At 38.7% G+C, this 25952-nt stretch overlaps 1 protein-coding gene across 1 annotated transcript; it reads left to right on the top strand.

Moving 5' to 3' along the window:
• The first annotated feature begins 5398 nt into the window (after nucleotides 1-5398).
• LOC114570090 (nuclear GTPase SLIP-GC-like) lies at nucleotides 5399-23568 on the top strand. The gene is made up of 22 exons (XM_028600303.1): nucleotides 5399-5442; nucleotides 7863-7944; nucleotides 8846-8958; nucleotides 9111-9158; nucleotides 12178-12204; nucleotides 12554-12587; nucleotides 13241-13325; nucleotides 14673-14889; nucleotides 15009-15215; nucleotides 15659-15850; nucleotides 15974-16137; nucleotides 18426-18507; nucleotides 18583-18670; nucleotides 18835-18956; nucleotides 19388-19561; nucleotides 19649-19806; nucleotides 19996-20113; nucleotides 21639-21747; nucleotides 21856-21989; nucleotides 22330-22411; nucleotides 22517-22596; nucleotides 22715-23568. Exons 2-21 carry the CDS (start codon nucleotides 7878-7880, stop codon nucleotides 22585-22587), a joined length of 2292 nt encoding a protein of 763 aa, XP_028456104.1. The 5' UTR covers nucleotides 5399-5442; nucleotides 7863-7877; the 3' UTR covers nucleotides 22588-22596; nucleotides 22715-23568.
• The last annotated feature ends 2384 nt before the right edge of the window (nucleotides 23569-25952 follow it).

Raw genomic sequence — 25952 nt, 5'->3', positions numbered from 1 at the left:
CAGGATGATTAGAACTAAATGTTTTAACTAGGTAAGAATCACCATTAATGTCAGTTCAGTTTCTTATTGCTATACCTGTTAATGGCCATGACCTGAAAATGACCCATTCTGGTCAGAGGAAGTGGCTGTACATGCCACAAATACACACACAACCACAGTACTCAGGAACGAGACAACACGGGTGTCCTGCAGGTTGAACATTTTCCTAATTTTGGTTGAAGTTCACAGGTGCACCAACGTGTATGATTATTTGCACCTCTCACCTTTGTTGCTTTCCCTCCTTCTACTCTCATGTCAGAACTTAGTTTTATTGTCTATTATTACTGTAATTCACACATCCGCAGTCGAGGTGATCAGTTTTTCTTGGTTTTTCTGATGTTTGAGAAATGTCAGCAGAAAAATCAGCCTACTGCTTAGTATGACTATATAGACCAGGGAAATGAAGAATAATGAGGTAAAGTGAGGTGAACTAGGGGTAAATAGAAGAGTTGTTGTGCTGGGGCAAGCAAGGCACACCTGGGTGGCTCGGGCTGAGTCAGGCTTTAGACCTGGTCTGACTGCCTGTCTGTCTTGAAGGAGCCGTTGTTTGGCCAGTTCTGGGATGGTGTGTTGTTCCATATGGACTGGGTGCAGCTGTCACCACTGAGCAGGGTCATGGAAAGGTCTGGTCAGCTGGGCTTGGCACTGTAGGCAGGCGAACAGGGACAGCTCATTTGCTGAGTAACCCAGAGTTGTCAAAATATTAGCTACATTCACTGCAATCCATCACAGTAGCTTGGAAATAAATCCTACCTTTTATGATTCTTAAAAGATGCTAGAATGAATAGCTGTGGATGCGGGGAGGGGCCCATAGAAAACGCCTTTCTACAGGGCCCAGAAGTTTGTGCTACGCCCCTGCCTGCCTACTTTAAAGGGTGGTGAACACAATTTTAGATACACCTCGAGCTGCAGTCTTTGGGCTAAGCTGGGCTAAATGTCTGTAGTGACTTTGATACAAATCCAATATTCTGTCTCTTTTCGCTCTGTTTTGGTCTTCAAAAACTCCTGAGGGAAATACCTTGCTCATTAGATTCGAAATGCTCCACTGTATTCCTCAGCTGAACACTTAGGCCCTGTTTACACGACAACGCTCGTGGGTGAAAAGACAAATATTTGATCAGATGTGCCTTTCATTTAGATGTCGACGCCTTTTTTGGGTCTTAAGAGAATTGTGATCGATTTCAACACGTAGCTCTGTTGTTTGTAAATTTGGAGTGCTGTCAGTAGCGAGAAAAACAAAAACAATCGGTGTTGCCTACACCGTGTTATCCTCCTGCTAGCGTTAGCACCCAGAAGGCTGAAACCGCGAGCCTGCCTATGGTCCCCCAGTGGCTAGAAATGGTGGTAGGTGTTAACAGAGCCCTGGGTATCCTGCTCTGCCTTTTGAGAAAATGAAAGCTCAGATGGGCCGATCTGGAATCTTGCTCCTTATGAGGTCATAAGGAGCGAGCTTACCTCCCCTTTCTCTGCTTTGCCCACCCAGAGAATTTGGCCCGCCCATGAGAGAGAGACATCATGGCTTTCAAACGAGCAAAGTGGCAGTTGGTCAAGACCACACCCCCAACCTCCACCTTGCCCCCACCTCTCTCCTCCTCAATAGCTACAGACACAGAAATGGCACATACTAAGGAAAGCTCATTGTGGGAGTGGCTCTAGTGGCTGTAATTCTGCACCAAGGCTGACGACTAAGGGGACGACTAAGGCCTATATAAAAGCATCCAAAGAGCACCATGTCATGGGACTTTTAATTTCTGATGAATTCTTCTGGTTGGATGTTAAGAAAAAAAACTTGAGCTGTGTTTTAAGAAGGGAAGTTTTGGCAGATTTGATTTGTCCAGCTTGGGACAGACGACAGGTATTTGTAGGCATTGTGTTGAACAAGGTTATGTTCATGTATGAAAAATGTTCCAGCACTGTGACGGGATGTCTAGGCTGGGCACTTGTATGTGCATGACACAATAAATAACAGGCTGTAGCTATTATTTCGTTATTAAATGTTATCATCCCATCATTGCTTTATTATTACCAAGCTGTGATAGAAAAATACTTAAGTCAGGTTTACATGCATAAATACAAATGATGCATGCTGGACAGCCTGTACTGGGCTTTCTGGTCCTGGCATCAAGACTTCTTCCTGTTTGTTCACTTCATAACTGTTCTTTTGATAAATCACAAATCCTCAGAGACTCTGACTAACTGAGAGAATTCTAGCCAGTTAAGTTGGTGTCATTTTTGGGACTGTGTTGCGTTTTCACACATGAAAGTCCGAACCAAGGTCCGGACCAAGGTTCATGTTTTTGTTACATTGTGTAGGCCTACGTTTGATCCAGTAAGTTTTTGTTTCACACTGCAGTTATCAGAATCAGAATCAGAATCAGAATCAGAAATACTTTAATAATCCCAGGCGAAATTATTTTTGTACATATACAAACAACATACAGTATATTATCCAGACTTTAACATATATATTAAAAACAAACACACAGTAATAATATATAAAAGATCAAATGTACAGTGTTAATGTGCAAAAATTGCAAAAAAAGAGAAATGATTGAGAGATTACAGATAGGGAGTGTTCGACTCTCCGAGGGAGGCGTTGTAGAGTTTAATTACCACAGGCAGGAATGATTTCCTGTGGCGCTCTGTGGTGCATCTGGGTAAGAGGAGTCTACTGCTGAAGGGGCTCCTCTCCTGGGCCAGTGTGTCATAGAGAGGGTGTGACACATTATCCAAGATGGACTAAAGCCTGGACAGCATCCCTTCTCTCAGCCATGATTGTCAGTGTGTCCAGCTCCTCCCCCACGACATCACCAGCCCTCCTGATTGTTTAGTCTGTTGGTGTCTGCGACCTTCATCCCACTGCCCCAGCATGTGACAGCGAAGAAGATAGCACTGGCCACAACAGACTGATAGAACATCCTCAGCATCATCCGACAAATGTTAAAGGACCTCAGCCTCCTGAGGAAAAAGAGTCGACTTTGGCCCTTTTTGTAGACCGCCTCGGCGTTTCTAGTCCAGTCCAGCTTTTGTACTCCTCAACAGTGTCCACAGGGACCCTCAGGATGGAAACAGGGGTCCCAGATGATTTCGCCCTCCTCAGATCCACTACGAGCTCCTTAGTTTTTGTCACGTTGAGCTGCAGATGGTTCAGCTCACTCCAAGTGACAAAGTTGTCCACAGTTCTGTATTCATTCTCATCACTCTTTTCTATGCAGCCAACTATTGCTGAGTCATCAGAAAACTTCTGAAGGTGGCAGGACTCAGTGCAATAGTTGAAGTCTGAGGTGAAGAGGGTGAAGAGGAAGGGAGAGAGGACAGTCCCCTGTGGAGCCCCAGTGTTGCTGACCACCCTGTCAGACACACAGTTCTTTAGGCGTACGTACTGTGGTCTGCCCGTCAGGTAATCAAAAATCCAGGACACGATGGGGGCCTCCACCTGCATCACAGTCATCTTCTCACCCAGTAGAGCTGGACGGATGGTGTTGAAAGCACTGGAGAAGTCAAAGAACATGACTCTCAAAGTGCTTGCAGGCTTGTCCAGATGAGTGTAGACTCTTTTCAGCAGGTAGATGATGTTGTCCTCAACTGCCAGGCTGGGCTGGTAGGCGTACTGTAGTGGATCAGTGAAGGGCCTGACCATTACTGCCGTGCAAAGCGAAAAAACCATAACTCAATTTTGGTTGGTGGTTATTGTCATTTTTGGAATATTAAAGATCTGCTTTATCATGTGGACAAATATCTTCAGTCAATTTTATTGTTTTGGGGAGATAATTGTGTGTGTTCGTCTTTGCCAGTAACTTCAAAAGCCGTAGAGAAGCCAAGACAGAATAACGTAACATCAGTTGTTTCATGGCGCTCCAGAATGTTCAAATTGAGTTAAGGTACTCTGTGAATGCGATACACACACACACACACACACACACACACACACACACACACACACACACACACACACACACACACACACACACACACACACACACACATACACACACACACAGCAGAGGACGACACTGTCGTCGGTTTGTAGTCTAACTGTTTATCTTAGTTTGCCACAAATCTTGAAATGTGGACAAATTCTTGTGAAGTTAACTGCTGGCTAAACTAACCATCCTCTCTGCGGAGCATCTATGGATGTATTATGACCAGAACTAACCATCGTGGCTACTTAATATGCACGTGAATGACGGCATCTTTATGTTCACGTCTTCATTCTTACAGTGAGTCTAAATTAGTGCCTCACATCCAAACAGAAGAACATGCTTTATATGCATTAAAACATCAAAACACTCTCATGCTTAATTCTGACGTCTGTCAAAGAGAGTGTGTGAATCAATCACGTGACTGCCTGTGTCGTAGTATGAGTATGAAAAAAGTACAGAAAAAAACGTATTTATATATCATTTTCATATGATGTTGATAAATGTGAAGCCATTTTTATCATAGTAAGTCCAATAGGATTAATATTGCTTACATTTTAAGTAAAAATGATAATTGTTATCATAACATCGTGGTATAATATAGAAGTTAAGGTCTTTTGCCTTGGTATGACCAATTGTCATTTTGTGGGCAATGCTAAGGCAGAATACAGTAGCTTCCGAAAAAGGGTCAAAGGTCAAATTTGAGTTAAACAAATTTTGTAGATAGATTAATAAAGGTATCCATTACAAAATGTGAAAATTACAATATTATACCTATAACTCAATTGTCAGGACATTAAGATAACTTTAAAGTAATTTTTCTCAGTTTCACACTCTAGGTCTTTTGCCTTTGTAGGACAGCATAGGCCTTAGCTGCTCCAGGACGAGTCTCTCGAAGGTCTTCATGAAGTGAGACGTCAGAGCCACCGGTCTGTAGTCCTGAGGGCCACTGGGACGTGGCGGTTTTGGCACAGGAACAAAGCAGGACATCTTCAGCACGGGGACCCTCTGTAGGTGCAGGCTCAGGCTGAAGACTAGACTTATACTCCACACAGCTGGGGGGCACAGGCTTAAGCACCCTGGGAAATACACTGTCTGGGCCAGCAGCTTTGCCGGAGTGGAGTCTTGTCAGCTGTCTTCTCACCAGGTCAGGCGTGAAGGGACACTGTAGAGGTGACCGTGGTGGGAGGGGTGAGGTCCTCAGGTTGTAGAGGACATGGTGTCGAGGGGGGGTGGAGTAGGAGGGTGTGAGTTGAGGTGGTGAGGTGCAGACAAAAGGTCTGTAAGGAGGAAGAGTAGGAGGAAGTAAAGTTGCAGTTTTTGTTGGGCAGCCAGCAGCAGACACTTGTGGGGGATGAATCTGCCCTGTGGGCCGAGACTGAGAGGCGTGTCCACTGGTGAGAGGTGGAGACAACACAAAACAAAAAACTCAAGTTAGATCAAGCACCAGAGGAGTCCTGTGTTAAAGAGCAACAGACAAGACGTAAGTACCTAACGGCACTGCATTACATTCACAACTGATTGTTTTGTATATGCTATAGATGTATTATAGATGTATTACTTATACAGTATCAAATCTATACTGTAGATAAACTCGAAATCTGCATATACTTCCAGAGAGCACTTATGCATGCTGAAGAGAAATTCTGCTACTTCTTAACTTGTAGTTTTTATTGTTATCCATAATGTCTTTAAAGCTTTACCCCTTTCTTTCCTTTTTCCTTTGAAAAAAACTAAAATGTTTTAGAGTGGTAAGAACTAGTGGATAGTAAAATGAAGATAATGTTTAATATGCTATTGCTTTCAGTTAAGCAAGGCATATTATCTGCGATGAAATGATGGCCTATCAACCACATATTATCAGAGTGATGTTTGATCAAGATAATCCAGTTAAAATGGTGGGATTTCAACCAAAATTGTCTGCTTTCAACAGCAGTTTTAAAGATACTGAAAAAGCACAAATATGTTGTTAAAGTTGCCAGTTAAGCCATATATGCAGCTTTCCCAGATATCCTATTATTGTGTGTTTTCTCACATTATTGAAAGACAGTTTATCTAATTCTCACATGTTGCTTTTGATTCTGCCTAACTGTGGAGACAGCAAGTCTGAGAGACAAATGCGTATGGCCTTTGTCTAAACTGATAAAGGCACAAGGCCACTGTAAACCATCTTCCTTCCAAGATCCGTTCCTCCCTTGTCAGTGAAGATGTACGGGGGATGTGACCCCAGCTGTGAAAGTAGGGAACAGGAGATTAGATTAAGTGGTTTCATATCGCTTTCTGTAGATTTAGAAGTATCTGGCAGGATCTTTATCTTTATGTGCCCTGTGATAAAAGGTAAAGTCATGTTTAGAACAGAACATGTGTGATTGTCACTCCCCTTTTACCCATTGTGCATTTAAGCTCAGTGTTTCTCCGTACTCATTTGAAGAATCTGTCCACACTGAGCTGTTGTGCTTTTTGTGAATCTGTATTCCTCCTATATTTGCAAATATATCATAATAAAATACAAAAACCCAAATTGGTTTTAGTCTTCGATTGTCTTATTTGTTTTACTTTACTAAACTTTGAAAACTCTACTCCTGCTGCAAAAGAAACTTCCACTTACTGATTTACAGACAATATCATAGACGGTAAATATCAAGCACGTAGAAAATGGACCCACGAGGCAAGACTCAAGGTGTAAAATACAACAGTTTATTTAGCAGTTAAATAAACTCAGCAGCAGTGTCCAAATAACGACAGGCAAACAGGCAAACAGGCAAACAGGCAAACAGGCAAACAGGCAAACAGGCAAACAGGCAAACAGGCAAACAGGCAAAAGCTGCACACAAAGGAAACAGATGATCTCACACTGGGGGAGAGGGGAAGACAGAACTTAAATACACAACTAAATTAGACACAGGTGCAACACATTAGGGCGGGGACAGTTAATCACACAAGCGGAAAAATACTAGCAGGACGTAAAACAAGAACACAACAGGAATTGAGAAAACTTACAAGATAAAACAGGAATAGGAAAACAAAACAGAAAATGTAACACAAACAACAACTAGACACAGGGACGAAACATGACAGTAAATGCTAGGATAACATTGGATATTTTGGATAATGTACATTCCTCTGGATTTGTTTTCACATATTAACATTTAGAACAAGCTAAGGTTGCTGTAAATGTCATAGTTCAGTTAACAGCAGAGCAGACTCTACTAGAAATAAAGTATGGATGGTCAGTTATTTTTGCCATAATGTGAAAAGATCCTTGTATGCAAGGATCTTGTCTCCTCTCGCTCCAAAAAGAATGCAGATTCAACAGTTACAGACAATATACAGTATAAAAAATGTGCAGTCTATTGTGATTGGTTAATACTAAGGTGGGAGGCAGCCTAGTTTAGACTTTGGCGCTTCCTCGTTGGTGCATAGGCTGGTCCCAGCCTCTTAGCATTTGATCCATCCAATGGTGGAGGACGACACCCTAAAGAATGAGATTTCCCGCTCTCCCTGTACTGTTCACTTGTTTAGCAGAGGGTGTCAGTTTACTTCAAGAGGAACTAAAACAATCTCCAACCAATCTATCTGCCCCTCTCCCCTTCTAAGATCTATTATATTTAAAGGGGCATTACAACTGATTGATTATTTGATTATTATACATTATATAGGCAGACATTATAAATTATTGTCTTTTAATCAGGGCCTTAGTCGCCTCATTTTATTGAAACTAGGAATTTAGCATGTTTAACTTTTTTATTTCTTCACAATAACTTGTGACCTGATATTACCTAAACCCTTGCCATTATCAGTTTCGTAATCTGTTCTTTTCCTTCAATTACATATAATTTGTAACTGTCTCAACAATACCCAAGTAATGGTTGATTAAAACATAATTATGTGTTTACCTTCCAGTTGCAGTTCTTGGCCATGGATGACTTCGTCTGTAACAAATTAACTGAATGGCATCTCAGCAATCTCATTGAGATATTTATAGGTAAAGTACTACCACGCGTCTTTGGGCACAGATAAAATACAATGTTAATAATACTGAAATGTCTAAGCATTTATTAATACAGACAATACAAACAAATGTAACATTGTTCTGCTGTACAATGCTAATGTGTCCTTAACAGACATAGTTTTGAGAAAATGGGAGAGATCCATGTTTACATATCCAGGCAATTCTTGTTGCTGTTAAAGAGTACAAAAGTATTAATGATGAAGATCTGACTGTTTAATTATTATACATTTGGAAACGAAACGTTAATTGAGAAGATAACTGCTGTTTTGTAGAAGCTTGTGGGTTATTGCAATGTTATTTATGATGAGGATCTCAGCTTAGGTAGCACTGAAGGTGTGTGAGTGAGGCGTGTGTGAGGCTTAGATGCCCTCAAAAAAATAACGACTGAACCCACACCTATTTCACTCCTTATGAAATACATGTCTAAAGCAATTTGATATCAATTCTCATTTTTTTCCATGACGCTTGCTGTGTTCACCAAACGCAAAGTGAATTTTGAACTTGCGATACTCGCGCAAGTTCGACTGCAGGATCATTTATAGTTTATTTACATTACTCGCGCAAGATGCAGCGGAGATGCTGTATGAACCCAAAGTAAACTGATTTTGAAGTGATTTAATTGCAATAAACTAAACACATCAAAAGTGTGTTGATTCTTACGCAAAGACGTCTACAATAATTTGTTCCTCTATTTCAACAATCAACAACGTCAGGACGTCGGGAGAATGTAAATGCTGATGAGCTTTTGCAACACAGCATTACGCAAAAATTTCTATTTGCGTCTTGGTATTGACTTTGTTGGTAATCACGCCACACAAAGTTTTGCTTCAGATATGAACACATACGATTCATCTGTATATTTTTTTAATTACAGATCAAGAAATTGACGAGGAAAGTTTTCATGATCTTGATGATAAAGAAATTGATACACTCATCACAAAGGCGGGACCAAGGATGAAATTCAAGAGACAATTCAAGTGGTTTAAGGTAATGTTCTGCTCTGTGAAGACAATTTACACAGACACTGATTAGTATAATAAATTTCACTTATGTAGATAGATTTACAGAAGTAAATCTCATTGACAGCACTATATTATGGATTTTTTTTATTATAAGATTTGCAACTCTTTTGTCACTAGAAAGAACAAAACACAACAGATCGGGAAACAGTTGATTCTTCTGCCCAAGTAAGTTGAACACAATTTAATATTCATCATCTAACGGCTGGGACAGGGACGTGACACGAGGGCGAGAGTTTTGTTTTTTACCTGCTATACAGACTCCATCTTTGTTGCCTGTGTGGTCACATGCCAGCTTTACTATGTGCATATTGAGTTTTTCCAAGTTGGTTATGCAGGGTTTGAAAGCAAAGGCTATATTAAGCAGCAGCAGGGCATCGCAGAGCGTAGCAGGGTGTAGCAGGACCACAGCGACAGCTGCACCCAAGACCCAGATCCTGGTGCCACCCTAATCCAAGGAAATATTCTGGGCAAAAAAGAAACATAAGGACTCCGGGGAGTAAACTCCCCAGAGCTAGGTTAGTAACAAGCATTTCTGGGAAGGATGCACACAAATGGAAACAAATGAAAAAAGAGAGGAGAGAGCAGCTCAGTGTGTCATAGGAAGGAAGGAAGTTCCCCGGCAGTCTAGAACAGCATAACTAAGAGAGGAAGGTTAAGGAGAGGAGCCTGGTTATTTTAGCATACTTTTTATTCGTTTATGCAGATTTTGGCACTCTTATACTTTGTCCTATTACTTCCTGATTTTCTGCGGTGATAATTACTATTGCCACTTGTAGAGATGTCACGATCCCGATGGCTGTATTGGATCACAGCCGATATTGTGATTTTTTAACTGATCAGAAACAGCATTTACCCCGATTACCTTACTCCGATCATTTACATCAGTTAGTGATCGCTGCCTTTAATTACACATGCCCTGCACCACAGACGTACCGCCAGACTGCCTGGATGCCGGCTCTTTCAAACCAAGATGGTGCTCAGCCACTCACCTGTGTCTGTCCAGAGAGTGTCTCGTAGCTTGCCAGCCTTTGGCAACAAGTAAAAAAGTCTGTCTTTCTTAGTCGTCTAGTTTTTTACAGAAGTGGATTACTCCAACTCTCCAGCCTTCTTCCTTGAAACCATGCTTTGAAGAAGGATAAAAGTTAGTGGAACCTCAGGCTCTCAGGCCCTCTGATTCTGATTATATTATGAACTTTCCCTCTTCAGTGTATTCTTTGAATGATCTCTCAACCGGTGGACTAAAATAAATCACTGAGACGATAGAATAACACTTCTTTTATTAACAATATTATAAGATTACAATACACATGCGGATCCACAACTGAGACTTCCGATGTCTCCAAAGTTAATGAGCGCTTATCCTAAAGTCACAATTCTATTTAACCTCTCCGGGCTGTCCTTTTCCTCCATTAAGCAGGATGTGAGTGTGGGTGTGTGGGGGTTGTGTTAAGAAATAACTAAAAGACGTGTTCTTCGATTTCTGGAGGAGGAAGGAGAGGCTGGGGTCGAATTGAAAGTTAAGCAAAAGGTTTAATGAAACTGTATGAAAACGACAGTCAAAACACAATTAAACATAAAACATGAAAACACTGCAGCTGACAGTGGACTGATCTCATGCTTCTCCTTGCGGAGTTACAAAAGAACAGTCATGTGACATGACAAACAATACGCTGTAAACAGCGGACTTCAACGTGCTTCCCCGGTCGGGGTCACAGATTGAAGTGCCGACATCACCTCAGTTTCCGAATTATATTCCTGTGGAATTGTGGGTCTCTGATTAAAGACACACCTCTGATTTTAGGTTTACCCCAGGTCACAGACAAAGGTCGTTTCACATGGTAGTGCCGATTCTGTCTAATCACGTCTGGCCCTGCAGGGAGTGGCTCCCCAAAACCAGAAACAATAGTTACCTTTCCTGTGGGGACAAGGAGTCTTCTTCATATGCTAAATGTCAGACATGACCTGTTCAATTCTTTTGAAGCTACAGACGGTGTGAGCCAGACCAATGCTAATCAGTGTAGTTATTTGATTAGATCTAGCAAGTACATTGTTTTTTAAAACATGAGCCGGGTTTTAACTTTTTAACTTAAACAGTTGCTGTCTCCATGCCCCCCAATCAGGCCAGATGTCTGGTTTTCACTCCAGCTAGAGACAGACCACTTCTTTGTCTTGCCTTCCTCCTCTCCTCTTCGTGACCTCCTAAAATGGTCTCTTAGTATCACACAACATGCAATAGGAACAGCATCATGGTAAACTTCACATACTATAACTTGAATAATGACACATCTAGATAAAATACATGTCTAAATAATAGAAATATCTCTACAGTTTACAGGCTGTTATTTCCTAGAGACATCAGAGTTAAACAGTAGAATAAAATCAAAGATTGACTATTAAGTGCAAGAGGCGTCACAAAGTTTGTTTTTGGTGTCCAGTGGGGAACTGTTTATGTTTCGGTTGGGGGTTAGCTGCGATCCTAAAGAGAACGGTTTTGGTGTCAAGAGAAAAAATTCATTTGGTGCTCTAAGTTAAATGTATTAAGCTTAAGACATTTTAGTTACTTTGTTTACTTTGTTATTTTTGTAAACAAAAAACGGTATGCAGCTCTATTATCTGAGCAAATGCAAGAATTGGATTGGGACTTGGTATCGGTAGCTATTCAATATTTTAAAAATCAGATCGGCCATCCCTAGCCACGAGAGGTCGCTGCCTAATCTGTTACATCTGTTAACAAATTATTAAAATACCTCATTGTATCTGAGGCAATGTGACGCAGAGAAACCTTTTGGGCATTTTTACATTTTACTTTAAAATAAATCAATTAAATGAAAGTGTCCTAATTATCCTGTAGTTAAAACGATCCAATTATTCGTTCAGTATCAGTTTATATACCAAACGCTTCCAAACCCTGCATAACCAACTTGGAAAAACTCAGTATGCACACCGTGAAGCTGGCATGCAACCACACGCTACAAAGACAGAGTCTGTGTAGCAGGTAACACACTCTGCCCCGCCTTGGTGATGCAACTGTGCCCCAAGTATTTCACCTGTAAAGAACTTACAATTAGTATTGCTATTACAATCAAGATATATATTTTCACTGACTTTTCAACATTTTCCATGGCCTTGCATTTATTACTTGTCATTATTACTTAGTGCTACCTTTTATCTGTATTATCAACAGGAGCATGAAGAAGCTGTTTCTGCTCAGGTAAGGATCTCCCAGGCATGTATTCAGTGAACGTGCCTCTATTCTCCATTGTCCTGAGACAAAGTCATCTTTGACTGAAGAATTGTCTCAATGGATCCCAGTGTTGTGGACTGAGGGAAAATAGATTCTGAATGGGTTCACCTGTTGGCCCTTTTCTGGACTCCACTTCTCTCGGTGTCATCCCAGATTGAAGGAGAACATAATTGCAAATTAAATGTTTGAATTGTAAAGATGTGTGTTCAAACCTGTAGAACTCTGGTAAGGGAAACAGGTTGTGAATATATATATATATATATATGTAAATATGATCTATTTACTTTTATAGTCAAACATTCCTGCTCATCCACAGGTGTGTCCATCCACCAGTGGCACCAGTAATAAAGGTGAGATACACAGTATCTTAATAAATTACATTAAGTGTTCATTGATGTTTTCAAGGCAATAATATCTTACTTTGACTAAGCAACTATATTGAGAACACTTTTGAATATTTTGAGATGCACATGCAACAGACTTTTCTTTTTTTCATTTAAAAAAAAAATCTAATAAGAAAAGAGAAAGTTGGATCTTCAGGGCGAGTCCAGCAAATCTCAATCACCAGCTAGTAAACGACACTCAGGTATTTATAATACTTTCAAACAATGGCAACCTACTACAGCATTAAACATGTTATGTAATGACATTTTTACTTGTATAGCAAATGTTTGTTTCTATATTTTGGCCACATAAAATACTTGCTTATTTGCTGTCTGTCAAAATCAGGACACCTCAAACAGTCAACAGTTTACATGTTACATATGATGTAAATGTATGTAGTAATATGTATGCTTCTAAGTAAATGAACTTAACCTTGGCCTTTACCTTGATGATGTTTAAAACTCTTCTGTGCTAAGTTGCCATAATATATGTGATTAAATACTCTAAAGCATCCTATATTCACTCAGTAGATTAAGTGCTTCATTATGCATTACTGCTTAGTGGATACACTGGTTCAAGGTTCCTGCTTAATAGTTATTTTCTTGTATTCTGACTGAAGAAATACTGACTAAAGTGAAAAGCATCATGAGCTTTGTTAAGAAAAGACTACCAGCCCAAGACAACAAACTCAACAACTTCCTAAAGTAAGTATTCAGTTAATCAAGTTTTCCAAATTCTTTGTTATATAGGCCCAGATAAAACTGTGTCTACGTCTGGTCTGAAGTTTGCGTGAGGTTCCCACATTCTGTTTTTATAAAAAGTCGTAGGCCTACACATCGTTTTTGTCTGTACACATCGTTTATCAATCAGTCTTTCTTTATATACACTTTTCACACATGTAATTTAAATATAGCACAAAGCGCTTTATACAATACCCCTCCACACACACACACACACACACACACACACACACACACACACACACACACACACACACACACACACACACACACACACACACACACACACACAATATCCCTCGACCCCATCCCCATTTACCCACCTACCCGTAAATTGACAAAAATTACTTCAGTAAAAACAGGAAGTGCGGAAACAACAGAGGCATGACACTTAAAACCAAAAGATTCTTAAATATATAAATGAATAAAATAAATCTAAGCTCTAAAAAGTTGCTTATAAGTACATAAACTGTAGATTGTTAAGTTGATAAGTTGTTTATTAAAAGTCCTGACAAAAAACGGTAGGTTTTAAGTTTGCCTTATAAAAAAATATCAACACTCTTGAGGCGACCTCAAGCTCACCCAGTAAGAGTGTGTGCCCCATGTAGCAGGGTTCGAATCCGACTACATACTGCAGCAGGCCACTCCCACTTGACCAGAGAGGCCTGGCAGAGTTGTACTCCTTAAGTCTGTTATGCATTTTGGTCCCACTCCATGTATTGATTTAAAAAGAAGTGCCATTGACTTCTATTCAATTATGTGGTTGACAGGCCACAGCAGACGTTTTGAATGAATTTTGAAAAGCTTTTTGGTGGACTTTTTTTGAGAGTCCCTTGCTGTAGTCAACTCTGCTAGAATTGCATTATAATTGCAAAATATTTGTAAATTGATAAAAAGCTGATCTTGTTACTGCTATTATTTAGACTAAGATGAGTCAACTATAATATCAAGGGGGGCACCACAGGTCATACGGCTAATGCAGAGACAATTATGACATAAACTATTGTGTTCAGGCTGTTGATTACAAAATGCAGGCGCACTGAAGTGAAAATGTATCACATTTTGTCAAGTTATTACATAGTGCAGTGTTATTACATAATGTGGTGTTATAAAACCTGACACAGTCATAGATAATAATAGTAGAACTATTATTAATATCAAAATATTGATTCTAGCCACTTTAAATTATGCTGGGTAGGCTGTTCAATGTGTTTGTAGATGGATCTTCTTATTTTGACAAAATATTTTATTATTTCTTATTTTATATATTTATATTTTTATATTTCTCATATTTAAACCCTTTTTCATCAGGAATAAAATCGATGATTTGGAGACAGACAAGAGGGAGTTGGTCGGTGTCTTTGGTAAAACTGGGTCTGGAAAGAGCTCTTTGATAAATGCCGTCATTGGAATGAAGAATCTCTTGCCCACTGGAGAAGTCAGTGCATGTACATCAGTCATGATCGAGGTCAAGGCTAACACGCAGAACAAAAGCTATCAGGCGGACATTGAGTTCATTACAAAAGAGGTAAAATTAACTGAATGTTTTTGTTTACTAGCACTAGAAGCTATTATGCAGCTGCAGAAATACAGTTGCTGATTATTATTTAATTAAACTTAATTTAACTAAATTATTTCATTTATTAGGAGTGGGAGGAGGAGTTGTTTCACTTTCTTGGGGATAAAGCAGGTCAGGAAGATGACGATTATCCTGACTTTGAGAAAAAGCTGTCAGTGCTGTATGGAAGAAAAGAAAAGGAAAACAAAACCTCTGAAATGCTCATGGAGAAAAAATATTTCAAAGAAATTCCAGAATTTCTCGAAAACAAGAAGAAACTTTTGGCATGTGAATCAGTAAGTTATGTGAAAAACAAAATAATAAGTCATTACACCTATTAGCTGCACTTGTTACCAGTTAGTCTGATATTTGATTTAATAAAATACTACCACTTACGGAGGACCTAATTAAGTTTCTTACATGCTTTATCCATATGAACCATATGGGTGTTCTATTTTATGATAAACCTACTGGTAATTACCTCCCATATTCCTGGGCACTATCGAAATCTGATCATGTTTAAATTTAAATTTAAAACCTAACTGTTCGCTATTGCAGAAAGTTTTACTTTTGTCTCCACTTCTGGTTTACTCTACTATTTTTAATATGTTTTTAACCTGAAGCATGCTTTAATTGCTCTTTTTTTGTCTAATTCATTTATTATTTCATGCAATTTGTAAAACATTTTTTAGTTGGAGTTTGTGCCTACAAATACAATTTTATTTTTTAATATATGCAGGCTGAAAAACTATCTGCAAAACTTGTCAGATACACAAGATGTGACTCAGAAGACGAAAAGAGTTTGTTCTGGCCACTTGTGAAGTGTGTGACTGTGAGGGTGCCCAATAATGATCTACTCCAGCATGTCACACTTGTGGATCTTCCTGGAAATGGAGACCGTAACAAGAGCAGGGACAACATGTGGAAAGAGGTAATCTATTCACATACAATGCTGTTTGTAGTGTATGTATTATCTGGAAGCTGTGACATGATGTTATTATGAATCTCTGATAAGGAATTATTCATAATGAAATTTGCTATTATGCCCCTTCAGATAGTTGGAAGTTGTTCTACTGTGTGGATTGTGACTGACATTGGACGACCAGCAGCAGAGACAGAAGCCTGGAAGATCCTGAACAATGCCAGCAGCCTCATGGGAAATGGAGGCGAGTGTCAGCACATTCACTTTATCTGCTCCAGGTCAGATGGGAATCTGAAGTAAGTGATTTAAGAGTAGTTAAATTAAACATCCAAAATGAGGCACTGATGTGTGGTGCCAAGAGGAGTTTACACAAGCAAATGTACAGATAATATGTTCATGCCACAGGTAGAAAATTATGTTAAAATGCTTTGTTGTTAGTTTAGGTGCAGAGGTGCATCCTGACACAGTGGACCCCTCTCAAACAAAATTGAGACAACTGCACTCCCAAAACCAAACGTTGATACTTTTGTCGCACCGAAAAAAAATCCTATGAGCATCGAAAAATTCTTTATCTTTCGGTGCAAAATTTTAGTTCCAAAAGCGTCTGAGCGTGTAAGCCCAAGCTTATCCGTCCTCTCTGCATATTGACAGAGAGCGGAGCTCCGCCCGACACACACACGCAGAGTTGTGGACGGAGTAAACTACGTCAGCTCTGCAGTTTTGTTGTAGTCACAGTGAGTCACGGCAATGCCGATTTGGTGTGGTTACAGTTTTTCAAAACTTCCCGCAGACAGTGTTTGCTGCGAAATGATATTAATGGCTAGCCGAAAGTGGTCACGGTGCTGTTGTTGTACACTTGCTCTGAGACAAGCAGGCACAACAGTGGTTTCTATGCCCAGGGCCCAGTTTTTTCAAAAGTAATCCAGTGGGATTCCAAACAAAATCAGATAACGTAATCCGATTTAACATTTGATCTGGGTCAAACCTGCCCTTTGGGTTTTTCAAAACTTTGAACTCAGTTTGGGACTTATTTGATCCAAAAAAACAGGGTTATCCTGATCCCATTACAAGGCTGGATTCAGTTATTTTCTAACCAAATCAATGTTTACTGATGATATATATACATTTCTTCATATTTGAAGCATATGTGAAGCATGTCACATCTAAAGAGATATGGTAAAAAAAATAAATAAAAAAAAACATAACAAAATAAAGAATGTTTTTCTGTTTCTTAAAATTAAAACAAACAACGGCTATTTGTGGCCACCGGTATTTTGCCTACCTGTTGTTCTTTGCTAAGCCAGTAGGCTACACAGTTGGTTCCATTTAAGGCTCTGGTAAACAGGATTTGGTAATTCTGAAATGTGGTATTTGGATCACAGTGATCCAATTTAATGTTCCTACTTACCTAAAAGTAAGATGGTTCAGGTAATCCTGGATAGCAAGACATGAGATTTCCAAATCCATATCAATTTGATCCAGATTAAATGTTTTGAAAAACTGGGCCCTGGTGACTGACTGACAGGCTGAGGTTGTAAGGCAAGGTAACTTAACTTCTACAGCACCTTTCAGCAACAAGGCAATTCAATTCCATTCCTTTGCACTTAAGTTAGTTCTCCATTAGTTCAATGTTGACAACCGGGCAGTCACCAAGTTTAGTGTTAAAGGTTTGTGTCATTATGCAGTTTGCACTAAAAAGTCTTTGTTGTTTACATTCCTTTGCATTTTAGTTGGTTCAATATTAGCCTGTACACAATGTCATTTGTTTATATATGTATTATTTATAATATGTTAATGTTGTGGTTAAAAAGTTTTCTACCAATCCTGAGTATCTGACTGGCGCACCCCTATCCAAAAGCACAATCAGTTTTATTAATGTTACTCTGAGTGAGCAGTGTTACCAGAATTTTTTAATTTTGAATCTTCACAATTAAGGTGGAAAATAAAAGTTTTGTGTTTAATGTATTTTTGTTGAGGTTGAAATGGATTTTAAAACATATGGTATTGAAAAAAGTATCGTTAAGGAACGTATCAAAATTGGCACCGGATCGAAAGATTTTGAACGATGCCCAGCCCTACCTCTGTATTTGTTTACCTTTGGGCAAATTGGCGCCATCAAAGTATGTCAAATAAGTTAGCAATTCATGTTAGAAATGTAGCCATAGATGTACAGACAACTATTACTAGACTTAAAGTTCGCAATAATTGATAGATAAATAAATTCTGAATAGTCATTTGGCTTTAAATTGAGGAAGTATTTCAAGGAAATAATTAGAAATCAACAAATGCTTATAAACTCAAAACAACTAAATAAACTAAAATAGCAGTCTTTAACAATGTCTCAATTTTCTAAATTCCTATGATTACCAAATTAAATATTTCTTTCTAGAAGACTTCCTAGCAATTCATTGTTAAAAAAAAGTGTCAACATATGAATGGTAGAGTCATTAGTAAGAGGGACAGGTTTAACAACAGATCAGTTAATCTTTATTCTGAGAGGTGTTGCAAAAATATGTTATAATTTCAGGTTTCAGTTCTCGAAAGACTGTATAAAATGCCACTTGATGTAAATCTTCTCTTATAGTAACCGTGAAGCCATACTTAAAAGAAACATGAAAGCCAAGAAAGTAGTGAGCGAACAATTCAGCGAAGAAAAGACGATCAAGGTGAGTTTCATTGACTGAAAGATTAACATTGTCTACAACTGCAAGCCTGCCTTAAAATCAAAACCTTTTTTTCAGAAACAATTCAGTGATGAATGTTTGGAAATTTTCACAGTGTCCTCCAACGAGTTTCTAGAGAAAAAACATCTAAACCCAGATGAAACTGGTAGGTTTCTGGTAGATACATACACACACTGGTAGATATATAAACACTTTGTGGATAAAAGAAAATGAATAGCTCCAGTACATATTTTGTTTTACTTTACTTTTAAACAAGAATTGAATTATGACATTTAAATGTAAGAATGTATTATATATGTGTAATTGCAGAAATACCCAAACTTAAGGAATTTCTGCAAAAACTCAATGACTGTCACTCAGAGACAGTAAACTATGTTTCTGGAGCTCGTGGGATTCTCTCTCTGATTCAAGGTGCCAGCCGTAGAGACGGGGTAAGATCAAGTAACACAACTTCTTTCATTGTCATTATTATAGACCAAAAATAATATTCAAGGCAAGTAAGCTGAAGTAAAGTATGTTCAAATATAGTCAAACGATGAGTGACAAGAAGTGACAGACTTCTCAAATCTTTGTGGAGTAACTATGTTTTAATACCACTTAAACACTGAAAGGATAATCTCACCCATAGAGAATATTTAGCCATCAAGGTAGTTGTTTTCCAGTTGCTTCAGAGACGCTGGACACAGAAAGGGTGATCATACTCAAGACTAACAGAATTTCATTAAGAAAGAAAGAAAGAAAGAAAGAAAGAAAGAAAGAAAGAAAGAAAGAAAGAAAGAAAGAATCAATACTGTAATGAAAGAAAATCCACTCAGGTTGCAATATAGTTTTTAAATACTGAATGTGTCGTGTTTGATTTCAGGCTGGCAAAAACATAGATGTGTGCACAGACCTTGACAAAAAGATGAAGGACGAACTTGATAAAGTCAAAAAACCCATGGAGGAGGCCTGCGAGGCTTTTGAAAAATGCCTCAGTGAGGGGGTTGAAAGATCAAAAAGTTCATGTGAAAGTGACTTGATGTCGGTCATACGTCCTGTACGTAGTTTAGTTATAATTACATCACAACAGCTAATTTTGGACTTAATATGAATATGTCTTTGAAACATTTCTTTTTTGTTTCAGAGCGATGTAGAAGGTGGAGCTTTTCACCAGACATTGAAGTGTGTAGTTAAAAAAAGCGGCACCCACAAACCAAAAAAGGGGGAGCAAATAAATCTCAATGGGAAGTTAGCTTCATGCCTGACTGACAGCATTGACGAAGAATTCAAGAAGACCTTCCCGTAAGAAATGACCTAATAAGACATAAGACCTTGTGTTGGCCTGTTTTACAAACAATGTAGAATTAACCCATTTTAACTTATATGGTTATTCAAATTATGTAATATAATACACACTGTATATATAAATTACATTATCAAACTTGTCAATGCTACCTTTATGAATCATTTCAACTTGTTAACATGTTTCAGAAATGAAAGAAAGTGTGGACCATTCAACAATGTCATCAATAAGTTTTCACTTGACACAAAGAGTCTGATTGAAAAGTACAAAGATGTTGAATTGCAGCTGATATTTCTCAAGACAGAGGTAAGAGATGAGAATAGCACCGTCCTATCCATTAGTCCATTATCAAACTGTTTGTCCAGGTTAGGGAGACTTAAAGGAGAATTCGATTCGACGATTTTTACCTGAATCTTGATCGCTATATATCTGTAAATACTGTCGATAGGGAACAAAATGACCAAAATCCGTGCTAGCAAACTGGAGTTGCTGCAGCTATGTCCAGAGCTCCCAGTTAATGCCAGTTGTCGGGGAAAATTAAAAAGTGCCTTTGTGCCTCTTAACAGACACATATGCAATTAAAATGTATGTGCAACATTAACAGGGCCCTTACGTGACAATAAGATGCATTTTCAACTCAGACATTGTGAAGAAACCATTCAAATTCAAAGTTTGTACTGTCACCTGTCTCGATCATGCCGGTAGCTAGCCCGGCCTGCTAGTTGCTAGCTACCGTCCGGGATGAGGGGTTCAGCCAGGTTTCGGTGATAATCATCATGCAGCAGTTCCGTGTGTAGTTGTTCATTGCTATGCTGAGTTCCAGCTCATCCATTTTATGTGCAATGGATGTGGCGTTGGTGAGTAGGAGGCTTGGCAGAGGAGATCTGTGTGTGGTAGTTCCCTTAGCCGGGTTAACAGGCCCAACTGGCATCTTTGCTTCTGCTTTCTCTCCCGTCCCCGCCTTCGTTGCCTCCCGCTGCCGACAACAATCCACCGAGTGCCCAGTGGTGTGGCTATGTCCTCCAGAGAACAGGTCATGCATTGGCGACGAAAACTTGAAGTCCTTTTCACAATGTCTGAGTTGAAAACGGATCTTGTTGTCACGTAAGGGCCTTGTTCATGTTGCACAGAAATTTTAATTGCATTTGTTTCTGTTAAGAGGCACAAAGGCACTTTTTATAATTTGCCCCAAAAACTGGCATTTTAGCTAACTGGGAGCTCTGGACATAGCTGCAGCAACTCCAGTTTGCTAGCAATGATTTTGGTCATTTTTTTTCCCTATGGACAGTACTCACAGATATATAGCGATCAAGATTCAGGTAAAAATCGACCGGAATTCTCCTTTAAGCCAAAGGCTGAAGAGTGAGCAAATCAACCCAGACATCAAGTTTGCGACTAAGATCTAGAATAAAGACTAAACACAAATAATCACAATCACAATAATGTGAACATATACACTGTAAATTGAGAATTCTATTGTTACAGTTAATGTTGTTAGCAAGCCATTTTTTTTCAGTTAAAATTAGATAGGGTCTTTGACTGCTGTTGCAAAGCTGACCCTGCCCCAATTCAGTAGTCAACATACTGAAGAATTGTGATAGTCTGACCAAAGTGGGCAAAAGAATGTGTACCTCCACCTGATAGAAAGCAGGTCCTACTCAGTTAAAAATAATTTACTGCTTCACTGGTAAAATCTGGAAAGATTTAATGTATTTGTATCACCTTGATTTTATTTAAGAATATACAGTATATATATATATATATATATATATATATATGTGTATGTACAGTATATAGTATATTGATCTATGCTCTATGTTCTGTTTTTAAGGAGGACAAAATTAAGACAGAACTCAACAAAATGATCCGGGAGAGTAAGAAAATGATCTACAACGGTTTGACTGTGACAATTGGGAAAAACATGCAAGAAGGCTATAGCAGTAAGATAGAAGAACATGACATAAGCAACTTGACACTGTATTAATACACATTTACACTCATTATGATTGTGCATAAAAAAATTACAACGATGTTCTGTTTTATTGTAGAAGCAGCAACATTTACAGGAAAGGACTCGCTGGAAAATATGAGAGACACTCTTAAGAAGCGCGTACATGATACAAAGAACATCATGTTTGAGGAGGCTAAAGATGAATTGTTGAAACAGCTGAGAGAATTGATGGTTTGTGACATTTTATAATACATCATATGATGATGATAAAGTAAAACGAAGGATTTTTCTAAATCCAAGCAAAATATGCCTCATTCTGAAAGCTGCTTTTGCTTCTGAAATCACTGCACACAGACCTTCTTAAACATTCAATTCATAAAAATGATTTTATTAATTTAAAACAGAAACATACAAAATAGCTATTAACCGTTATACCCTGTTTGAGCAGCCATCTAAACACACATTTCAACAGTTAATGTAGGATTCAGTTAAGTAACCTTGAATGCAATATTTGACAGTGATAAAAGTGTGATAAAGATAAAGATTGATAAAGATTTTGATGCTAATTTAGGAAGAGATCCTGGAGAAGCTGGAGATAACAATGCAGGAATCAATCAAGCTGTCACTCAAGACAGATGGTGACTCAATCCCAGGTAAAGGGAACGTAACAAAATAAAAATGATTATCGCTTAAAATACTCAACAAATTTCCAGTAGTGTAATTAATGATACACTTGTTTTAAACAATGCTTTTTTTAGATGTTACACAGCAGCTTAAGGAGATGAACGACTACTACAATGAACTGAAGGCCCAGCAGCAGAGTCCATGACGTGCACAGGTACGTTGAAACTGATGATTCAAACGGATGATATGATAGATGATATGACATCTTTACTGTTTGTCATTACTGTTCAATGTCACAACCTCTCTGTTTATCTCTCTGGTGGACGTTTCAGGTTTGCTCCGTGGAGAGAAACAGTCGAGACCAGATTCCCCACTGAAGGTCCTGCAGACCCACTGATTACTGACGTCAGGCCTCTGGATTTAGTCTCAACCATTTTTGTCATCCCTGTCCTCCTTAATTGTTGTTTTGATATGTACTTTGAGTTTGCTTATGGTGAATTACATGGTGAGAGATTTTAGATTTTCTCTTTTTGATTATAGATCAGAGGCGGACAGAAAATGTTGAGAGAGAGAGAGAGAGAGAGAGAGAGAGAGAGAGAGAGAGAGAGAGAGAGAGAGAGATAACATGCAACAAATGATTTTAAACCATTGACGTGGTTTTAATGGTACACATCTTAGCCACTAGGCCAATATGGTGTATTTTTTTTTTTAATGATTTTAGTTTTTCTTCTCTTTGAATATATTTTCATGTTTTTCATTTGATTTTTTTGTTCTCTTTGAATACAGTATATTTTAATGTTTTTTTTCCCATAATTCTATTTTATTAGTATTGGTCAATTGGGATGAGCATGGTGAAATTTTTATGATTTTATGGGTGTGTAATTTAAATCGTAACCTTGATTTCAGTACATACTGTACGTTGGATTTGAAATAGGCTTCTTAAAGAATGATGATGATCTTTTTTCCTTAATGTTCAAAGACTATAGTATTGCTTACTACAAAATAATGTTTTTTATGTCTTCATATATGAGAAATAGAGAGAACTAGATGATAGTAATAAACTTGCTGGCTTCTCGCGATTTACTGTACTTTTTTTAATCTACACTATTTTTATATGCTTAAACAACTTTATATGGTATACTGCCCAATAAACCTCAATAAAGTTCACTTATGAGTCAAAGTGTCACATGTAGTTTGGCTTCTTTATTGTTTATGTAGTTTTAAAAGGACCTTGTAAGATAAACAAATTATTTTCCAATCTTTTCCTCATCTAATTTTTCTTAATTTAACTTAATCCTAAAGGTACTGACCTAAAATTTACGGTGCAGTAAAATACCCGATGTTTAGCAAGTGCCTTGTATGCCTTAGGGTTAGTTTCTCCTCAGAGAAAGTCAACGGTTACTACTATTATTACATTGCTGAGTAAGCTAATTTGATACCAGGAAGTCATACATGTGTCACACATGACAGGAACAATTTCAACACACAAACGGCTTCTCTGATCTTTTTTTCTCCAAACTTCTCATCTATCTATAAATTGCAGGAACGTCTGTCTGTCTGTCTGTCTGTCTGTATCTCTCAAACCGTTAGTCCGATGGATTTCAAACTTGGCAGGTGTCTTGCTACGGGCGCGAGTAAGTGCAGTGCCATGTTTGGCCTTGCTTGATATCGTTAAATATATAGCTAAAAGAACCACACGTTGGCTTTTGCCGCTCTAGCCGCTGGCCGCTCACCCTGAGGACCAGAGACAGAGAGCGGTGGAGCTTTGGCAGCTAAAATGTGATATACACCTCAGACCCACAAAAATATGCTAAGTAGCACTACTTTGGACTGTCTTTGACTTTGAATAAACAAACGACAATTCACGAATTTAAGGACGTTTCAGAATCCCACACATGCAAAGCACAGCCAGCTACAGACAAGTGGCAGCGAGACGTACTGTATCTGTATGTGTGTCCGTGTTTGGGGGCATGTTTGGGGGGAAGGTAACCTGCACATCACACGCAGACGCCACATGCAGAACGCTTTACAACAGCGGGGCGAACTCTTTTTCCTGCTATTGTAGTTAAATTGCTGTGAGCTGGCAGAACATAACGTAATCTTGCAGATTATTGCTTCACAAAGTAAATACGTATTTATACCCACTAACCTGTCTACAGGCTTATAGAAGCAATATATTTCAATCTGATCTGTCTGGGCAGTCCGCTCTCATCCAACGCACTGTTTACACAAACACAGCTCTACTCTACTCTGAATAGCGAATTTTGACAAACAAGCTGAAACAAAAGCTGTCGGTTTGTAGTCTGTTTATTTTAATTTGCCACAAATCTTGAAATGTGGACAAATTCTTGTAAACTTAACTGCTGGCTAAACTAACCATCCTCTCTGCTGGAGCATCTATTGTAAGTATTATGACCAAAACAAACCAACGTGGCTACTTAATATGCACGTGAATGACGCCATCTTTATGTTAATGTCTTTTGCCTTTGCATAACCCCTTATAATCTTGTATTTCTTAAGGTTAGTTCCTCTTCTGGATCAATAGTGTGCATTATTTTTGTATTTGTCTTTTGTGAGTGTGTGCATTGGTGAGTAAGCTGCTGTTGATACCAGGATGTTATACATGATGTGTACACACAATAGGAAAATGTGCAAGTCAGAACACTGTTATGAACACTAGTCAAAAAACTCAATCCTCAAACTCAACAAGCTTTCTGACAGAAACCTAATGGTCTGATAGATAGATGAAGTTGTCTTCTCTAGCAGCACTCTCAGATGGTGTTTTAGTCTCAACATGTTCCAGATCATCTCTAACCTCATATGAACCATGGCTAACCTGTTCACTCACGCCTTTGTCAAATTGTTAGAGTTAGCCCTACCCAATCTGTTTAATTTATTTATAAAACCCTCAAATCATATTTGAGCAGGTGAGTTTGTGTGGAGCCACAGTGTTACCAAACAAGTTTAGTATTTTTTTGCTCAAAACAAAACTCGCAAGTTGCAAATGTCAGCTTATCCACAGCCTGGTCCATGTGGAAACACAGCCCTTTTCTCCCAGTGTATTTTACTAGTCTGATCAGATGTTTTGTCAGGAAGTGATAATTTCCCTGGATTATATATTAGCTGCCTACTGTAATTGTAATTTATTTATTTGAACAGGGACAGTTCACAAAAACCATTAATAGATGTCTTGTGCCAGGTTGTAGCAAATTACTAATTTCCACCCGTAGTCCCTGGGCACCCTCTATCCCACCCCAAAAACACACAGTAATGTAGCATATCAATTTACTGGTGGGAGCAAGTCTGCTTAGTTAACAACCAATGCTTTGCTAAGCGTGAAAATGAGTGCAAGTAAGTGCATGAAATTCGCTCTGTAGGAAGAGTATTCCACTGATTTATAACCACATAGGAGAATGATGTCCTCCCAAATAGAGTTTTGCGTTGTGGAAGACTACATTCACCCGTTGTGGCTGATCTAGTTACTGAAGGAATAAATATGACCGATTCTGCTCAGGCTCAAAAGGCCAGCGTTTTCCGACTCCACTTGGTCACTTCTCAAGCTATCTCTGT

The sequence above is a fragment of the Perca flavescens genome, chromosome 15 (assembly GCF_004354835.1).
Source record: "Perca flavescens isolate YP-PL-M2 chromosome 15, PFLA_1.0, whole genome shotgun sequence".
Taxonomy (NCBI): Eukaryota; Metazoa; Chordata; class Actinopteri; order Perciformes; family Percidae; genus Perca; species Perca flavescens.
The sequence above is the reverse complement of the archived record's forward strand: the minus strand, read 5'-3'. Positions and strand labels throughout refer to the sequence as shown.

What these genes read in the sequence shown, in the direction of transcription:
- LOC114570090 (XM_028600303.1), top strand. Translation starts at nt 7,878, where the DNA reads ATGGATGACTTCGTCTGTAACAAATTAACTGAATGGCATCTCAGCAAT. An exon ending in TCTCATTGAGATATTTATAG is followed by an intron (nt 7,945 to 8,845) that starts GTAAAGTACTAC and finishes TTTTAATTACAG; the next exon opens with ATCAAGAAATTGACGAGGAA. An exon ending in GTGCCAGCCGTAGAGACGGG is followed by an intron (nt 18,957 to 19,387) that starts GTAAGATCAAGT and finishes GTTTGATTTCAG; the next exon opens with GCTGGCAAAAACATAGATGT.